The 20,443-nt window shown below is 40.4% G+C and overlaps 2 protein-coding genes across 2 annotated transcripts in view; one reads left to right on the top strand and one right to left on the bottom strand.

The window, feature by feature from the left end:
* Positions 1-3,867, bottom strand: part of MOGAT1 (monoacylglycerol O-acyltransferase 1) — a 31,515-nt gene extending 27,648 nt beyond the window's left edge. The window contains exon 1 of the mRNA XM_008593623.1: positions 3,760-3,867. Within this exon, the coding sequence (XP_008591845.1) occupies positions 3,760-3,853 (94 nt within the window). The 5' untranslated portion in view covers positions 3,854-3,867. The remainder of the gene's footprint in view (positions 1-3,759) is intronic.
* A 12,903-nt stretch (positions 3,868-16,770) lies between these two features.
* The window catches only part of FARSB (phenylalanyl-tRNA synthetase, beta subunit), a 75,699-nt gene continuing 72,026 nt past the window's right edge, over positions 16,771-20,443 (top strand). The window contains exon 1 of the mRNA XM_008593614.1: positions 16,771-16,879. Coding sequence (XP_008591836.1) covers positions 16,822-16,879 — 58 coding nt within the window. The 5' untranslated portion in view covers positions 16,771-16,821. The remainder of the gene's footprint in view (positions 16,880-20,443) is intronic.

Genomic DNA, 20,443 nt, shown 5'->3' with positions numbered 1-20,443 from the left:
GCTCACTTGGGAGAGCATGGTGCTGACAACACCAAGTCAAGGGTTAAGATCTCTTTAAAAATAAAAATAAAAAAATAAAATAAATGGCTCAGTCCATTATGTTATCTGATTTGTTCTCAGGTGCATATATTATTTGGATAAAAATAAATAAAAATAAGTAAATAGGAGGAAAGGAATACGCCAAAATATTAATAATGCCATACGATTATAGGTAGAAGATGGTCGATAAATGTTGGCGCTCTCTTTTTCAGTTTTCTACTTTTCAGTTAGCAATTTAGTGGTACATAAACTAGTAAGTAATGTTTCGGTTTCTTGAATATTAAGATTGGGCCGAGCCCGTGGCGCACTCGGGAGAGTGCGACGCTGGGAGCGAAGTAGTGCTCCCGCCACAGGTTCGGATCCTATATAGGGATGGCCGGTGCACTCACTGGCTGGGCGCCGTGCGGCCGGTCTCAAAAAAAAAAAAAAGGACAAAAAAAAAAAAAAAAAGATTGGATGACAGGTACTTAATATTTATCTCAAGGAAACAGTGTTTGATTTCATGACTAAATGAAACATTTTGCTATTTTTTAATATATGCCAAATACTCACTTTAAACTGACTTTCTGGTGGTGGAAAGAAAACTGTATTCTTGGATTTTGGTTTAGATATCTCAAAATATATCATTATTAAAACCTGACTTGTTATCCCTGGAAGTAACTATTACATCAACTCCTTACTTAAAAATTGATAATCAAATGGAAAGAAGTTAGCGTTTACCCTCCTTTCCTGTAAGAATTAAATTGTAGAGTAGTCAAATGGCCCTAGATGATGAGAAAAATTTTTTTCTTGCAGAAATTCTAGCTAATAAATGAAGAATGTATGATAGAATCAGCAAACTACCACTCTGCAGTCTCAAATAAAACAATTCAGGCAAGAATCATGACTTCAATCACTAGGTAAAGATCAGTGATCAATGAGAAATGTTTGTTTGCAGCATGCCACTTATCACCCCTCAGGTTACTTCCTTTCTGGACCCACTGACTAATCTTAGACACTAATAATGAGATAACCAGACATCGGGTGCATCCTGATGCAATACAGTATGAAGCACACAGCAGTTGCTAGGTGGAAGTCTTGCCAAAAAAGTTTCATCTAACCCTAAACAAGTCTAACTTCCATTTTAAAAGAAATACAGGGAACAGAGGAACAAGTTAACACGACAAAGAAACAATCAGACAAATCCACAAGGTGAGAAATCCTGCAGAACACATGCCAGGCCTTTTTCAATGCTTCATTGACAAGAAAACAAATGGGGGAGCACTGTTCTAAATAAGACACATAAAAAACAAATGCAACACAAGGATCTTGTTCGAATCCAAGTTCAAACAAATTGTCAGTAAAGGTGTATTTTTGGCACAATTTAGGATATCTGAATATGAACTTGGTTTAGATGATTTAAAGCAAGTTTTGTTAATTATGCTAGGTGTGACAATGGCACTACAGTTATGTACAAAATACTTACTTTTAAAATATGCATACTAAGGGGCTAGCTGCTTAGCTGACTTGGGAGAGCATGGTGCTGGTAACACCGAAGTCAAGAAGAGTTCAGATCTCCCTAGTGGCTAGCTACCAAAAAAAAAAGAAGCAATATTTTTGCAAAATAATGGATAAAACAAATAGAAGAAAAAATTACTAAATAATCACAAACCTAAGTAATGGGTATATGGGAATTTATATCCTTCTTTCTACTTTTCTGTGTGTTTATAATTTTCCGTAATATAATTACCAAAAGATGTAATAACAAAATAGTATGCTCCCAGTAACAAAAATGTCAAATGTATGAACTAAAAACATTTAAATGAATTGCCTGGGGAGCTACTATAGTTCTATTCAAATTAGGCATGGCTTACTGAGCACTTACCATGACCTAATCACTGATCCAATCACATGTGGTATATGTGGCTCACCAGTCCACTACTGAGCCATATGATCTTGAGAAATTTACTTCACCTCCTAGTTCTCTTATTTGTAAAATGAGGACAGAGGCAGTTCCTGTGAGGGTAACATGAGCAATACTCATGGGGACATGGGGTGGATAGCTCCTCTTCTGGGTGAGAGAGCAAAACAGTCATACTACAAATATTTCTTATGTATCTTCCAGGGGCCAGGCACTTGCTGCGTGCTTCCTCACTGAGCTTGTAGAGTAGGACGGCAATACAGACCTTCCCCAAATAAACACAGACATCACAAATACGAGCAACGATAAGTAACATGACAGAAGAGGATAGTAGGCTGTTAGAGATGTGCTGAATAATCAGTTAGAAAGTTAGACTTCAAGTTCAAGTCATTAAAGTAGGCAGCATATAGTGGTTAAAGCAGGGACTTTGGGCAAAATACTGAGGTTTGCTTCCAGCTCTTCCACCGAAGAGCTGTGTAACCTTGAGCAATTTACTTCACCTCTTAGTTTTCTCATCTGTACAGTAGGTGCAGGAATAGTCTTTGCCCACTAGGGTTGTTGTGAGGATTATATGGTTAATAGTGCTGAGAACAGCACCTTTCACATACTAAGCGCTGGAAAGGTTGGCTGTTATTATGATGGCCCTTTGGTCCATAGCAAAATGGAGTGTAATGTTAACCCTGCCTCACCGTTTGGCCTGTGAGGACTTAATGAATTAATGACTTACCTTTTTCCATAAGCCCTAGTTGCACACTAGAGTCACTTGGAAAGTTAAAAAAAAAAATTCCTGATGCACGGGTTCCATTCCCAAACAAATGAATTAGAAATTTGAGTCATGGAGCCTGGGTATCTGTATTATTTAGAAGTGACTCCAGTGACTGTCATGTGCAGCCAGGGTTAAGAAACGCTGATTTAGCATGCAACATGCCTAAACCGTTTCAAAAGTGTAAAACTTTACAACGCAGTGACTTTATTACTATTACAGCCCCAACAGTGTACAATCCATGGTCTTACAACATATAGATTATTTTAGCCTTCACAAGACTTTTAGTTCCCATGCAAGGTTTTCTTACTAATTCCCATATCATCCCCCATTCATTCCAAGAGCAGAACAAACATGAAGAAAAAGCACTCAGGTAAGCCTGCCTGCTCCATCTAGGGATTCAGCTCGTGTGCGTTTCTGCATGGGTTTAACTTGGCCATCTGCTAGAACACACCCCCGGGTCGAATTATTCGCAGATACAAGACACTCAACCCGACCCAACCCAACGTGCGGTGTGGACTTCTCTGCATCCGGGAGAGCTTAAACACGGAAAAATTAACACGACTATTTGTTATGCGCGTGGGGAGATAAAGGTATCAGGTTTTAAATACTTCAGCATTATGTTTCCATTTATGAATCGACAGTTCGAGAAACGAGTTTATCAACTTTTGAGGGGTTAAAATGCAATGCTCTGCAGTTGGTTTGGGTCGTGGTTACATTTGGGTGGATATCGCTGTCAAAACTCATCGAGGTGTATATTTATAGTCTGTGTCTTTTATTGTAAGTAAGGTCCACCTCGATTTTTAAAAATAGCACAGGGGAAAATAAAGTTGGTAAACAGTTTTTGCTACGAGGATCTGGTAGGGGAAAGAAACCAAGGAGGAGAGCCCCACGTTAGCGCCACACGCCCTCTTTGACCTGCCTGCTCTGGCTGACCCGGGAGCAAGGGTCGGAAGGCGCAGAGCACGGCTGGGGACTGTCTGGGAGGGAGGACTGGGAGTCCAGGCACCGCGGCGTCTTGCCTGATCTCCGTGGTGATCCGGGGCGGGGTCCTTACCGAGCAGCAGGAAGGACAGGACCCACTGCAGCACCGCCGCCGTCTGCAGCCGCCGCGCCAGCGGGATGTTGAGCGGTGCAAACTCGACCTTCATGGCTCGGCCGGGACGAGGACCCTCGCTGCTCCGCGGCGCCTGCGGCAAGTGAGTGGCTGGATTCCGGTCCCGCGCCGGACACCTGCGGGGCGGGGAGGAGCGGGCGGGGACTGGACTTCGCCTTGGGTGGGAGGGCGCGCGGGGGCGCTGGGGGGGCTGTCAATCACGCGTGCCAGGCTTAGTTGCTGGCCCCGAGCGCCCGGGCCCCGGAGCAGCTGCCGCGTTAGGGCACAAGGGATTGCGAGAGGGGTCAGCTGGCTGCGGGTCCCGAGCCGGGCAGCCTGGGCTCCTGCCTCCTGTCCAGGGACTTGGAATCTCCACGGGGATCTGACCATTGTTCGGCTGATCGATCCCTGTGCGCTTGGCTTCAGCATCCGCTCTTAAACCCACCCCTTCCTCCGAACCCTTTAGGAATGGGAATCGTGCACCAGCTGAATAAAAGGTGTGGGACTTAGCTTCTTAGTTTACCGGTCTGTGTTGCCAGCCACCCCCAAACTCCGGGGGGTTGGGGACGGGGACCTGGTGCTGATCACACAAAAGTGAATTAAGACATGGTCTCTGTGCCTTTGAGAATTCACATGCATTCATTCATTGCTTTGTGGAAAGACTTCTATGTTTTAGGCACTGAGTAGGGAGTGGGAATGGACTAGAATGGTGAGTAAGAAAAGTCTTTGTCCTCTGAGGCTCACAGTCTAGAGAGAAACAGAAAATAACTACATACCTATACAACCAATGTGTGATAATGTCCTGAAAGAAACATGTAGTCTCCAGTGACAGAACAATGGACACCTGTTTAGGACAGATTGGAGGTAACAAGAGTGGAAGTAGGGAGACCCCCAAGAAGGCTATTGTAGGATGAGTGCAGAGAACGGTGGCCTGCCCTACTGTGGAAGGAGGGAAGAATAGAGATAGATTTGAGATATGCGAGGGAGATATAAATGCTAGGACTGGTTGATTAATTGAATTCATACAAACCATATGCGTTTTGTTCTATTGATCAATAGAAGAGCAAAACACCCAGAACTCCTGATCCTAATCACTTGGGGTTTACTGTACTTAATAATTCTTTTTTCACTTTCCCAGAAGACTCAGCTAGTAAAAGAGCATTATCATAATCTGTCACAGACCACTGAAGCAAAGCATGGACCCACCAGGGCTCAGTCAATGCAACGGTTCATTTTAAACAACAATTAAGTCTTTTACTCATTCTTTTCATATTCAACATGTATTTATTTGTGTACATATTGTGCACCTGGTTATTGCTATTAAATGATTATTGGATTGATATGGTTTTAATTCATCAAGCTATTGAAATCAATTCTTCTATATGAGTCCTGTTGACCTCTAGAATTAAAACTAACAGGAACACAGGAACCTTAGACATTATTTTTTCCAAACTATACATTTTATGGATTCGGGAGCTGAGAATAGAGAAGTTAGGTAATTTGCTCAAAGCAACCCGGCCAATTACTGACAAGGAGTAAACCTAGGTTTCTTAATAGCTGTACAACCAATTCTTGGCATTAAGAGCTAAAACAGATGAGGAAAGGCAATGTGGTGTAGTATAATCGTTTCAAACTTTCTTTTAGAGGAATTTTTATTAAATCTTCAAAAAAACCTCCAATTTATAAGACAAGTCAGAGCAAAGAAACTCTGGTTGAAAAGGGATGGGGAACCTGACTCCCACTCACTCTGCATCTTCCTCCTTCCCAAAGTGACTATTTTTAGCAAAATGAAATTGGCATCAGACAGAATCTCTGAGAGTTCAGCAAAACCCAGCTTGGAAATCACTGCTTACTTTGCTCCTTGTTTTTGTTTTTGTTTTCATGAGCCACTCAATATTTGGAGAATACAAAGTTTCAATCGGGGTTGCAGTTAAAAATTGTATATAGCAACATTATCGCCTACTGTGCTACATGCTTTATGTACCATGTCTGATTTAAATTCCATAATGACTGACCAGTGTTGGTACTATTATTTCCTTTACCAATGTAGAAACCAAGACTAGAGGTCAAACAAATTATTTATAGAGTAAATAGTAGAACCAGGTTTCTGGGGGGTTGTTTGTTTGTTTGTTTGTTTGTTTTGAAAATAGGTTTGTCTGTTTCCAGAGCCTAAGCAAGTAACTGCCATACTAAACTTGTCCGTTTGAGTTGGGGTTAGTTACCCATCCAACCCATTAATCCATTCAAATCCTTGTGGGGTTTAAATCAGACATGGTACCTAAAGCATGTAGCACAGTATGTGGTATATGGCAGTTAAGACTCAGTAATGTTGGTATATACAATTTTTAACTACAATCACCAAATATTTTAGCAAGTATTTTTAAATATTTATCAGAGAAAATTACATTGTCAGAAGGGTCAGCTTTGTTCCTATGTACTTGGCATTGACTATATATGAATGAATAATACACACATGTGTTTTACAATAATTCAACAAAAATGCATGAATCACCATTGTGGCAAGTACTGGGAAGGGCATGGTGATAGGAAACGAATGCTGTCCTGCTTGAAGATCTGAGATTCCACCGATTGAGTATGCTTCCCCTTTCTACTTCTCACCCCTAATTTAGAAATAAGAAGGTGACAGTTCAGATTGCCTCATAGATTATGAAAGTCTACTTTCGGAAATGAATAGTTATAAATAACTTCCTTGTTTTTTGGTTTTTTTTTTTCCCTATGCATTTTACCATAGCTAACTTCTGATAAGAAGATGACAATGTTTTTCTGTAACGTGACATTTTACTGTAACAAATTAAAATGCTCCTATTGTTAAGTTAAAAAAGAAATAGTATTCTGTCTAGATTGAGAGTCCTTAGAAGAGACAGTTTAAGACAATGGTCACAGTTGTCTTTCATAAGATGCATAAATCATAAAAACTCTCATACTCACACACACACACACACACACACACACACAGAGAGAACCTAAATGTCGTAGTTATCATAATTTATTGAGAATGACCAGCTCTGCTTAAATTCAGATAGAAGGCCATAATTATGATAGTTTCGATAGAATGTCCTGGAAGAAGTTCTATTTTCAAGGCTCTTTTGAGCAAAGTTCAAGAAATTTGTTCTGGCTCTTCTGTTTTCTTATTGCCTTCTCGATTAACTGTTTCATCAATATGAAAGGGCTCGGGTATGTTTGTTCTGGGCAGAGTCGCAGGAGTCTTACCTGAGACAGTGAGGCTTTGTAGCCACCACGATTATGGTCCCAGGTTTCCTTCCCTCCATATTTTCTTGTTGCTGTAGGCACACCACAAGTCTCAGATCCTACCCACCATCCCTGCTTTTCTTCCTTTTACAGTCTCCTTTGAAAGCTCCATTAATCTAGGTTTAATTGTTATCTTCCCACTGGTTAAGTAATAATGTTAATACATGATGTTTCCTCTACAAAATACGTGCTTCCCTAACTGCTCTTTTAAATTATTAAAACACTATGAGTTATTATTCTTATAAATTATTATAGTAATCAGTAGTATTGATTAAATACTTTCCTTTCTCTTCCCGTAACCCTCAACCCCCACCTTCGTTTGCTTTGGTCTGGAAACCTACTTGGTTTCCAGCAACGTAAGCAAAGTAGGATCAAGAAGAAAGAGACTGGGAAGGCCTACTGCAACTGACTTGGGTTCACAGCAGGCTCTTAATAGAGGCAGCCAGTCCCTCAAACAGCAGTGCCAAAGCCAGCTTCATCATTTAGCTCCAATTTCCAAGATCCGTGCTATGGTCTGTTTGTTTGTTCTTGGTTGGCTGGCCAATACAGCATCTGAACTCTTGACCTTCCATGCTATGGTCTGAATGTTTATGTTTGCCCAAATTCACATGTTGAAATCCTAACCACCAACAAGGTGATGGCTTGAGAAAGTGGGGCCTTTTGGAGGTGATTAGATCCTGAGGGGGAGCCCTTATAAATGGGATTAGTGTCCTTACAAAAAAGGCCCAAAGGATTTTACTGGCTCCTTCTGCCATGTGAGGACCCAGCAAGAAGCCAGCTGTCTGCAACCTGGAGAAGGCCCTTACCAGAATCCTACCATGCTGTCACCCTGATCTTAGGCTTCCCAGCCTCCAAAACTGTGAGAAATAAATTTCTGTTGTTTATAAGCTACTCATGCTATGGCATTTTGTTATAGCAGCCTGAATGGATTAAGACAGTCCAATCCAGTGATGGACCTGAACTCATGTTTGTATCTTTCCAGTTGTTTATAACTACTGTTATATGACCTGTTGATTCCTCTCGTTTACTATTAGTGTTTTTTTGACACATGACATTTCCACATCCTGGCTGCTATAATTTCTCCCGTGGATTACTACAATCTCAAAACAAGTCTTAACATGAGTTTTACCCTCCAAACTACCACCCCAATCTCTTTTTCACAGTGTACCCAATGTGAGCTTTCCAAAATACCAAAGTAATTGTCATTTCTCTGCTTAAAATTTTTGAATTTTTTCCCATTGCTCTCAAGATAAAGTCTGAACTCTTTTATATGGTTTAGGACCTGAATTACAGGTCATCTACATACCTCTTGAGTCTCAAATGTAAATTTCAACCTTCACACTCACCAAGTTTCAGTAAGATCAGGGAGACACGTGGGTCTCAAGAACAACCAGGTATTTAAATGCTTCTAGGTCTTTCTCTCCACTATCTTCTCTCTTGCTGTCATAGTCATTGTATCTCACTGCAGATTAGTTTTCTGCATGGGAAGCGTGGCTGCCATGGTTCCATGCTGATACTTTACAGCTTACACCATTACATAGATAATGTAAAGTTCCTTGTGGTCCCAAGTCCAAAATCCAGCTTGGATTAGGTGTTCACTCCTAGACCAATTCACTGGAATGTGACACAAGTTTCCACTGCTCCAACATCATGGCTCTCAAGTTTAACCTGTGGCTGAAAGAGCAAATGCTGCGAAGATTATGTCAAGTTTCTACAGTCAAAACCAAATGGGGAAGGGAGACGGGAAGAGGGTGGTCAATGAGCACAACATTGCAGAGAGGTAGGAAGGATCTAGTGCTTGGTACCAATATAGGAAAACTGCAGCCAACAACAAATCACTGTATAACTTCAAGTAGCTAGTTGAGAGGATGTTGAATGTTTTCAACACAAAGAGATGACAAATATTTGAGGAGATGAATATGCAAAACACCCTGATATGATCATTGCACACAGTGTAAATGTACCCAAATGTCATATTGTACTCCCTAAACATATAAAATTCTCACAGGTCAATTAAGAAAAAAAAAAAGAAAAATAGAGAAAAAGTTAATGACAGAAGTAGATTAGGGGTTACCAAAAACAGAGGGGAAAAAATAACACGAAGTTATTGCTTAATGGGTACAGAGTTTATGTTCAAGATGATGAAAAAGTTTTGGAAGTAGATAGAGGTACTGGTTACACAGCATTGTGAATGTAATTAATTTCACACAATTAGATGTTTAAAATGCTTAAATGGAAATTCTTTTATATATGTTTTACCACAATAAAAAAATATGAGCATAAAAAGACAAAAAGAGAGGGAAATGAGGGGGAAGGAGTTAAGGCATCTTCAGCATTTCTGACTTAAATGACAGTAAATGGTGGTGACACTGAAAAGGACAGGAGAACATGTGGGAGAACAAGTCTTAGGGGTAGGGGGGAAAGCTCAGTTTTTGACATGTTGAGTATGAGATGCCAGAGTGCTGGACATCAGGTGCAGGTGTTCAGAAGCTGGTCGGCTGGAGATTAGAATGGAAGTCATCTGTGTGTAGTTGGTAGTGGAAGCTGAGGAGCTCACCTGGGGAGAAGATCACTAAGCACACAACTCTGGAGAGCACACCACACTGAAGAAGGAAAAGTGTAGCATAGGCGGTAGAAGAGGCTGTGAGGGAGTTAATATATACCGAGTGTTCACAACGTGCCAAATCCTAACACAAATTATTTCTCTTAAAATTCACATAGCCATCCTATGGTCTACCTACAAGGTAGGTATTATTATCATCTTCATGTTGTAGATGAGAAACTGAGGCTGATCAGTATTCAGTCATTGGCCCAAGGTCTCAGTTAGTAAGCAGTAGATCCAGGATTTTAATCTGTGACTAACTAATAGAACTTTTCACACCACATTGTATTGCCTCTCACGTAGTGTTATTAGAAAAGTCCGAGGAGCCAAACAGGAGTCTGGAGTCAGGAAAACTAAGGAAGGAAAATTTCAAGAATAAGGGGATGGTCAATAACATAAAATGTCTAATCAGTTTATTTTAAAAGCAATCATTGTTTTCAAAACTAGGAAGTAATACTGATCAACCTGTTTCTTGGCAAGTCTAGCAGACCTTTTTGGTTCCAGATGGATCCAACAATAAAAACACAAGAAGACATTTGACAGACGGACTTTGATTACATCCTAAAAGGGTAATCTACAGAGAAATTACAGTACCCCAGGAAATTTATAGGAAAGGCACGTAAGATTTTGGCTAGAAGGGAACCAGTTTTGGATACACAGCAAGTAAAAAGAAGGTCAGTTATAGTAAACTGCATTATCTGTTTGTGTGGATAGCCCTGCCTCACCCTCTGGGAGACAGCAGCTCAAGTATTACTAAGCGTAACGCTAGAGAGAATTTATAGTCTCAGATCACTGGGGTTGCTACCTTCAGTATAAATATGTTTGCATGTTTCAAATTGTTTCCACATACTTTGTCCTCACAATCATCTGAAGTACTATCTCCATTTTAAGGATGAAGAAACTGAGGCTGGGATGGTACAATGTTTGTTTTTTTGAGAAGAAAGCACTACACAATATTAGCATACCACTTTAAACTATCTGCTGCTCTAGTTTAAAATGTCATCTGACATTGTACAGCATTTTAGAATGTATGTAGGAAGAATTTCAGACCTGACAGTATCTCTTTGCAAATTACTGCCCACGAGCATTACTAGAAAGTGGCACGATCATTTTAGAGACTTTCTTATGTTTTACAGGCAAAAACAATCAGCCTGTGCAGGCAGTGATCCTATGTGGTAATGAGAGAGCTGGATTGTCCACCAATATCAGATTAGGCAAGAAAAAGAAGTGAATATGATTGTGTTTTGCAATAATCTTGTTTTTTTTCTCATAATAAAAGCAATACTTCTTGTAGACAACACAGAAAAAAAATAGTTAAAATACGTGTTAACTACACTCTGTAAAATATAAAAGGTACAATGAAGAAAATAATCTCACCACCCAATGAATGATACCACTATGTTGGTGTATATCATGCTAGCTGTCCTATTTTTGTTCACACTCACATACATACACACATTTTGTAAACAAAAAATTGATCATTTTAAGTATATTGTTTAGTCACTTTGTTTTGACATCATTTGTTGTGAACTTTTTTCCACGTTAAAAAACTGTAGACAGTCACATCCTGTTTAACGTTTGCATAGTATTCTATTGCACGGAGTTATCACATTTTATTTAATCAAGCCCATATTTTGGATGTTTAGGTTGTTTCAAAATTTTCTGTGCTATAAAGAGAGAAACAATTGTTTGGTTATTTTCTTAGAATAATTCCAAGAGTGAAATTTCAGTATCAAAGAGAATATATATTTAAAATGTAGATTCATATCTTCAAACTGTTTTTTTTTTTTTTTTTTTTCTTTTTTGGTGGCTGGCCAGTACAGGGATCCAAACCCTTGACCTTGGTGTTATAACACCACACTCCAGCCAGCTAAGCTAACTGGCCAACCCCTCAAACTGTTATTTATATCCCCAACAGGAGTGTCTAAAAGTGCCAATTTCTTAAATCTTTGCCAATACGGGGTAGTATAATTTATTTCTTTAACTTATGCCAGTCTCCCTGGAGAAAATATCCCTATTTTCATTGTTGTTTTAATCTGCATTCCCCCTTCCTACTTTTCTTTTTTTGTTTGTATTTAATGAATTAATGTTTACTACTTTTCTTTTTTTGTTTGTATGTTTTAATCTGCATTCCCCCTTCCTACTTTTCTTTTTTTGTTTGTATTTAATGAATTAATGTTTACTTCCCTCACCCATTTTTTTCTATTCAAGTGTTTATTTTTTAAAGAAAAGATAAATTGCCAAGTATTCCTGTCATTAAAATAAACCTTCAAATATTTATTGAGGGTCTGCTCTGTGCCAGACACTGTTTGAGGATTTTACCATGTATTAGTGAACAAAACACAAAAATCTCTATGGAACATATGTTTTAGCATTCAGGGAGAGACATTTATATCTAATAACCGTAACAAATAGTATAGTCAAGGATAGGCCTTTCTGAGAAAAAGACATCAAGGAGCTGAGGGAGGTAGTAGCCGCATGGGAGTCGGGGCAAGAATATTCAGTTGGAGGAAACTGCTGGTGCAAAGACCTAAGGTGGGCCACTGCCTGGCACGTTCAGGAACTTGCAAGCCTGAAAGATTCCTAAATTAATCCACAAATTATGTCTGATTCCTAATAAAATATTAAAAGGTTGTTCAAAAATCAAAAAAAATTCTGAAGTTCATCTAGGAAAATTAACATGGGATAATAATCACAAAACTTTGAAAAAATAAAGCACTGAAGGTACATGAACTCTTAGTTGGGATGGAGAGTTCAGCAATAGACCCGAATATATATAGAAATTTAATATATAATGAAGGTATTTCAAATCTGGGGAAAAAGAAGTTTATTTAATAAATGGTATTTGGTTAACTGGATTGACATTTGAGAACAAAAAAGAAGCTATTCATTCACTTCAAAACCAAAGCAAATTTCAGAAAGATCTGAGATTTAAATGGAAAAAAAAAAATCCGTTTAAGTCCTCTAAGAAGCATACGTAATTTAAAAAAAAAAATTGGGGGATGGAGAAAGACATTTTAGAAAACATAACCTAAACCCCAGAATTTATAAAGGAAGACAATTATAAATTAGACTAAATTTTTTTTAAAAGCCCTTTAGGGAGAAGAAAAAAAAAAAGCTAACACTTTAAAATAGAGTCAAATATCAAGAATTCCTGTTGTGGTTTCTACTTAGCTATAAACTGCCAAGCATTTTTATTTCCCTAATCCCCAAATAAAGTGCCACACTAATCTCTTGCTTCCCACCTTCATCTTTAATTTCTTAAAATACATCCACAGAGGTATACCAGGTAAAATAGAACATTACCAATATTTATTAAACCTTTGGGGTATTACAATGTTTGATTTCATGCATCAACTTGACTGGGCTAAAGGATGCCCAGACAGCTGATTCAACATTATTCTTCGGTGTGTGAGGGTTTTTCTGGAACAGGTTAGCATTTTAATTGGTGGACTGAGTAAAGCAAACGGCCCTCCCCATTGTATGTGTGTATGTGGGCGGGGGGGGCATCATTCCATCCATTGGGGGCCTGAATAGAACAAAAGGGTAGAGGAAGGCTGAATTCACTCTCTGCCTGACTACTTGAACTGGGACATTGATATTTTCCTGCCCTCAGTGCTTCTGGTTCTCAGGCCTTGAGACAGCTTCTATAACATCAACTCTCCAGCTCTCAGGCCTTCCAACTACCTCACCAACTTTCCTGAGTCCTCAGCTTGCAGACAGTAGATTGTGGGACTTGTCAGTCTCCATAAGTGTTTGAGCTAATACTTTATAAAATATGTCTATCTATGTCCTGTTGGTTCTGTTTCTCTGAAGAACGCTAATACACACAGGTATCCCAATTCCTCAGGCTGCATTCCTTCCACCCCACTCAGAGCTAACCAGTCTCATATTTTGTGTTTAACATCCTTTGCTTTTTCTTGTAGTTTTTACCATTCTATTTATGTATGCCTAACAATATACTTTTAAGATTAGCCTGTTTTTGTTGTTTATACAAATGACAGCATACTGTATGTATCCTTCTGCGGTTTACTTTTTTTCTTAATATTATGATTTAAAATTTATCCAAGTTGATACATGCTGCTGTAGTTTATTCATTTTCACAGCTGTGTGGCATTTCACTGTATAAATTTATCATAATGATTTACCCATTCTAGTATTGATGAACATTGTGTTGTTCCCAGGTTAAGTAATCATGAACATTCTTATTTGGGTCTTCTGTTGCACATGGGTAAGAGTTTCTCCAGGGAATTATACCTAGGATTGTTAATTGCTGGGTAGTAGGGTAGGCATAGGCCCCATTTTTCTAAGTAAGGCTATATTTTCCAAGATGGTTGTATTGATTTATACTTCCACATTCTTGCCAAGATCTGATTTTGTCAGACTTTCAAATTTTTACCAGTTCAGTGGGTATGAAAATGTATTTCATTATAATTTTATTTTGCATTTCCCTAATTGCTATTGAGTTGAGAGTTTTCTCATGTGTATTGCCCAGCCCATCTTTCATTTCTAGGAAATGCTGCCACCTTATTCCTGTTCTTGGTCTGACCCTAGAATTAGATAAAAGAACTATATACCTAAATTTTGTGATAAAACATCTCAACATTTTCCAAGTATCTTTCCTATCAGTCAGCTAGTAACATTTGTGATGAGTACTTGCAGCCTAGTTTTCTCTTTTCTATTAGAATCTTCTAACTGTTTGGCTAGTCACAAAGAAGGTACACAGTACCTGTAATGTGTGCAATGATAAAAAGCAGGATGGATGAGTTGGGGGATATAGTTGATGGGAACAGAATGCCTCTCAGTGGTCTGAGACTAGCAGGAAACTGATTAGAAGGATAGATAACAATAATGACAGCTGCTCCATTTCCAGGACCTATGACATGATAAGAACTATAATAGTTATTTCTAATCCTTACAATAATTCTCTAAAGTGTGCATTATTATTTTTTAGATACGATAACTGAGGTTCAGGAGCCACAGAACACTTCGGAGGGCCCAGAGGACAGCAGATCAGCATGCAATAATTCAGGAAGTTTTTTGTTCATTAATCGGACACTAAGCAACAATTTTGGGTGGAAAATTGTATTTGGCATTGGGGATGTTTGCCTCTTATGGGGTATTGCCAATTTGTTATATTGGACACTGGGAAGGGACTGCCTGCAGCTGTGGGGGTAAAGCTAATAGAGTGAAAAACTGACTAACAGCCAGGGAAGCCTAAATCTGGCCCAGCCTCTGCCACCTCACATGAAAGGGCTTGGGGTCCCTCACTTACTGTGCAGTAGAAAAGTTAAGAGAAAGCTCCATGTGGAACTGCCTCAACCAAGCCTTAAGGGTCAGATGACTTAGTTTGTGTCTTAGTTTCATCATATGTAAAATGGGAATAATAATAGTACCCATCTCCGTGTATTCGTTTCCTGTGGCTGCTGAAACAAATTACCACAAACTTTTTAATTTAAAATGGAAATTTATTTTCTCAGTTCTGGAAGCCAGAAACCCCAAATTAGTTTCACTTGACCAAAATCGAAGTGTATAATGGGCACCTCCATAAGCTAAGGGAAAATCTGTTCCTGTCTCTTCCAGTTTCTGGTGGCTGCTGGCATCCTTGGTTTGTGACTGCCACACTCCAATCTCTGCCTCCCTCTTGTAAAGATACACATGATTGCACTTTGGGCTCATCCTGATAATCCAGGATAATTTCTACATCCCAAAATTCTTAACTTAATCTGCAAAGATGCTGTTTCCATACAAAGTAGCATTTACAGGTTCCAGGTATTAGGGCCTGATATCTTTGCGGGTCATTATTCAGCCTATTACACTCAGGATTGTTGTAAGGAGGAAATCTGTTAAGGCTGGGAGAGGGCTGAGCACAGCATATAGCAGAAAGCACTGAGTAAATAGTTTATTTCCTTTTCTAAAAAGAGGTCTCTTAGGGCCGGCGCGTGGCTCACTCGGGAGAGTGCGGTGCTGATAACACCAAGGCCCCGGGTTCGGATCCCATATAGGGATGGCCGGTTTGCTCACTGGCTGAGCGTGGTGCTGACAACACCAAGCCAAGGGTTAAGATCCCCTTACCGGTCATCTTTTAAAAAAAAAAAAAAAAAAAAAGAGGTCTCTTAACAATCCTTCCATTATTATAGAGCTACGGTAAGGTTCAAACGAGAGTGCGGTGCTGATAACACCAAGGCCCCGGGTTCGGATCCCATATAGGGATGGCCGGTTTGCTCACTGGCTGAGCGTGGTGCTGACAACACCAAGCCAAGGGTTAAGATCCCCTTACCGGTCATCTTTTAAAAAAAAAAAAAAAAAAAAAGAGGTCTCTTAACAATCCTTCCATTATTATAGAGCTACGGTAAGGTTCAAACGAGAGTGCGGTGCTGATAACACCAAGGCCCCGGGTTCGGATCCCATATAGGGATGGCCGGTTTGCTCACTGGCTGAGCGTGGTGCTGACAACACCAAGCCAAGGGTTAAGATCCCCTTACCGGTCATCTTTTAAAAAAAAAAAAAAAAAAAAAGAGGTCTCTTAACAATGCTTCCATTATTATAGAGCTACGGTAAGGTTCAAACAAAGCACAGGTGCAGTGTATCACTTATGAGGATACAAAAGAGATAAAAGAATAAAGTAAAAATTGAAGTCTTTTAATAGCACCCCTCCCCCTAACACACACGCGCGCGCGCGCACGCGCACACACTTGGATTTGTGCACGCTTCTCTCTAGGACGCCTTAGGCCCCGCCCACTCGCATTCTCACCACCTCGGGGCAGGATTCCCCACCTGGAGGCCCTGCCCCCTTTACTCACCAGCCTCTCTCTCTCGCCCCGCCCACCTCGCTTGGCATCGCCCCACCTTATCGCGTTAGAGGCATCCAAGCCTACGGAGTCCATCCACTTTACTGCCTGTCAAGTAATAGCCACTTTTATCCAATTATGTCTTTTCCAAGAATTTTAGTTACTGTCCCAATACCTATATATTTAATTATCTGTATAGTTGCAATTTACTTGTCTTCAGATTAAAAAATTGAGAGAAGGAACTCTTGGAAACAGACTGGCGATATTTAAGACAGCCCGCAGGAGAGGTGCGGGTCCTACGCACTTGCGTCGCTGAGCGAGGGCTGGCTGGCCGCGCAGGCGCAGTGCATCCAACTCGCCATGCCGACTGTCAGCGTGAAGCGAGATCTGCTTTTCCAAGCCCTAGGCCGGACCTACAGTGAGTCCCGGACCCGTCTCCTGGGCTCTGCGCCTCTACTCAGAGGCTAGTAGTCTCTCCAAAAGGGCATCGTGGCAACGTTCATGCTGCCCTGCAGGTTTGACCCCGGGAGGTCGGGGTCTACACGGGGAAGGCCGACGGCCGAGGCAGCCCGGCTGGGCTGAGGGGCCCTCGGAACCGGCATCGCCGCGGCTGCCATTGCGTCGCCGGCGTGTGCCCTGCTCGCCGTGTCATTCATCCGGCGATCTCCTACGGAGCGCCAGCTGCGTGCCGGGCACCGACATCGGGGCCAGAGAGAGTAGAATAAATGAATCGCCGGGTTGCCTCCTGAGTGTGGCCAGTTCGGTTCAGTAGAAAGAACGCTGTGGAAACTTAGGTTGTGAGGGAGTGGGAGTAGGAGTGTGAGCAGGAGAGCGGGGAACGGCCTTTGTCTGTCTCCGTTTTATTTTATTAATATGAGTGCAGCGGTGCACATGACACATTCTCACTTTGATGAAGGAGGCAGACAGTAACTAATCAGCACGTTAATAAAACTGTTTCGGATAGTGGGAGGAGGGAGGGTGGTTTCGGTAATGGGCCACAATAATCAACCACATTGCATATTGACAAAATAAAATAAAATTAAAAAATAAAACTTTAAAAATTAAAAATAAAACCCATTCAAAACAATAATTGTTAACACTTTATTGCAATAATTAATTGGTTTTTCCTATTTGGCCATACTGAATAAGAGCCATTGCTATGCAATTTATTTTAAGATAACATAAAATAATTTTTTGGAAAAAAATAAGATAAAATTGTTTCGGATAATGTCAGATGTTATCAAGGAGGGAAAGCAAGGTGTTGATGCTAAGAACAACGTTCGAAAGGGTGGTAACACTTGAGACCTGAATAGTATGCTGTGGGCTTAGCTACACTTCACATGTCTTCTTCAGTTCTAAAAACACCACCAGGGAGAAAAAGGAGGGAAATATTAAGTACAATTATCTATTACCACACACATATGGCAGCTGAAATGACACCTGCTCCACCCCGTAATTATCAGCTTGGATAAAGGCTGTAGCGACTGATTTGTGAGAGCTGTTGTTTAGTTTTAGCTCATAGGGCTTAGTATGATAATAAAGTGTTAATCTGTTTATTAACAGGTATAGCTTCTCAGGATAAGATATTACCGTCACTGTGAAAATAAAGTTAGCCTTTAAAAAACTTTTCTAAAGATATTTAAGTTTAGGAAAAAACTTTTCTAAACTTTCTTATAGATACTATCTATTCTCAAAGTGTTATTTTCCACAAGTCTCTGCCATAAGTCCTTGAAAGTAGAGGTAACAACCTTACTCTTTGAACTTGGCTCTAATTCCCTAATAATTTTTTAATATTATGATATGCTTATTTATATTTCTTACATGTCTTTCTAAAACATATTCTTACTGGGCCGGCCCGGTGGCGCACTGGATAGTGCGCCGCTTGGGAAGCGTGGAGGCGCTCCCGCCCGAGGGTTCGGATCCCACATACAGACCAGTTCCCACTCACTGGCTGAGCGAGGCACAGGAGCAACGCCGAGGGTTGCGATCCCGTTGCCGGTCCCCGGTCCGGTGCGGGGGCAACACTGAGGGTTGCGATCCGTTGCCAGACACGGAAAAAGACAAAAAAGACAAAAAAAAACCCAACATATTCTTACTAATGGTATGTAATATACCTGAATTGCATAAGAGGGTATGTGGCAAATATTTGTTCCAAAGATCTATAAACAGGTCCCGTCCTGGTCTCCATTTCTGAAAAAACAAAAAAATAATCCAAGTTTTAAAAAGTGGTGAGATTATAACCTATATAATATCATCTGATAGTTTTCATATATTCTCTAGCTGCCTTCTCCATTTTTTATTTATTTATTTATTTTTCCAAATCCAGAGTGGTCAGGTAAGCTTGATTTTCTACAAATATCTGTTAGCTGCTGGCTCTTTTTGAAAATTTCAGTGAGAAAGATTGATGTTATTGAGATGTACTTCAGACAGGCCAGAAATAATACTCACCTTTTGTTTATACTTGTATTCTTTTCTTGAAACCATTTGAATGTTAATTGGGTTGATGTCAGAGTTGGAAAAGCTGTTACACAAAACATCTGGTTTCCAAATAGTATGGATCCATCTTGTTTCTTACCTTTTACTTTTTCAGTCTTCTTTTTTTTAAATTTTTATTTTTCATTATTAGCATATTCATTATTACAAATCGTAATTTTTCTTTCTGAACCCTTTTCCTGACCTATCACTCCCTAAACCCCGCCCCCGCAGTCTTCCTCTTTTTTTTCCTTGTTATCAGATTAATGCCTCATTTGTGCCTTCCTATCCATGTTCTCTTTTTAGTTCCTCCAGGGGTTACTGCCTGTCTGTCTGAAATTCCATTGTTTCTAACAGTCACCTCCTTTCTCTTCGCCACGTTTTAGCTGGTCGAAGATAATTTTCTTTCGGGCCGGCCTGTGGCTCACTCGGGAGAGTGCGGTGCTGATAACACCAAGGCCCCGGGTTCGGATCCCACGTAGGGATGGCCGGTTGGCTCACTGGGTGAGCGTGACCGCCTCTGCTTGGTTCATTGGAACACTTATTCTATTTTATAGTATGAAGTGTTTCCCGACTGTAGAATCACAATAAAGCCAAATGAGGTTTAAATTAAATTTGCTGTAGGGCCGGCCCAGTGGCTCACTCGGGAGAGTGCGGTGCTGATGGCACCAAGGCCCCGGGTTCGGATCCCACGTAGGGATGGCCGGTTGGCTCACTGGGTGAGCGTGGTGCTGACAACACCAAGTCAAGGGTTAAGATCCCCTTACCGGTCATCTTTTAAAAAAAAAAAAGAAGATAATTTTCTTTCAAGTTGTTTTTGTTATTATGGTCATTTTGCTCCTCTGACTCCTATGGAGCAGTTTTTTGTCTCCTTAGTCTACCTTTTTACTGCCTTTTTGCTCAGATGTTTTCCTCTTGCCACTCATCTTCTTGTCAACTGCTTTATTATCACTGCTCTTCAATCTGGTCCTGTTCTGGCTTGGCGTAATGGCTGGCAATACTACTAGAGCCATTTGTGTTACTTAGGTGTGTCATTTTGTTAGAGGATTATTAATCACTATTTTATTGTTGGTTCTTTGCACCTAAGCTTGTGAAATACAGCTGAAAGGAATAGAATATTATATGATAATTAGGATTCAGTATATTTTAATAGTTCTAAATTTGGTTAATAAACTTTTAGTTATCTATTGCTGCATGATAAATTACTACAAAGTTTAGCAGCTGTCAAGCTAGAGCTGGGTCTGGAGCTCACAGACCCCTCAAGCCCGTTCACAGACTCGGTCACAAACCCTTCACATGCAGGTCTGGGAGCTATGTAACCAGCCAAAAGTTCCCTGGAGCCGTAGGTTTGAGAGCATGGCCGTGCTGGGCGGACACCCGAGGCAGTCAGTGCCAGCCAGGTCGTGGCGTACCACACACAACTTAATAAGGAATGTGCAGCACCACCCCCAACCTGACCCGAGGTGAGGGGGCCTGATTAAATTATTCTATTTTCCCAACAGCAGCTTAA

The sequence above is a fragment of the Galeopterus variegatus genome, unplaced genomic scaffold (assembly GCF_000696425.1).
Source record: "Galeopterus variegatus unplaced genomic scaffold, G_variegatus-3.0.2 Scaffold160, whole genome shotgun sequence".
Classification (NCBI taxonomy): domain Eukaryota; kingdom Metazoa; phylum Chordata; class Mammalia; order Dermoptera; family Cynocephalidae; genus Galeopterus; species Galeopterus variegatus.
This window is presented reverse-complemented; position numbering and strand designations above follow the sequence as displayed.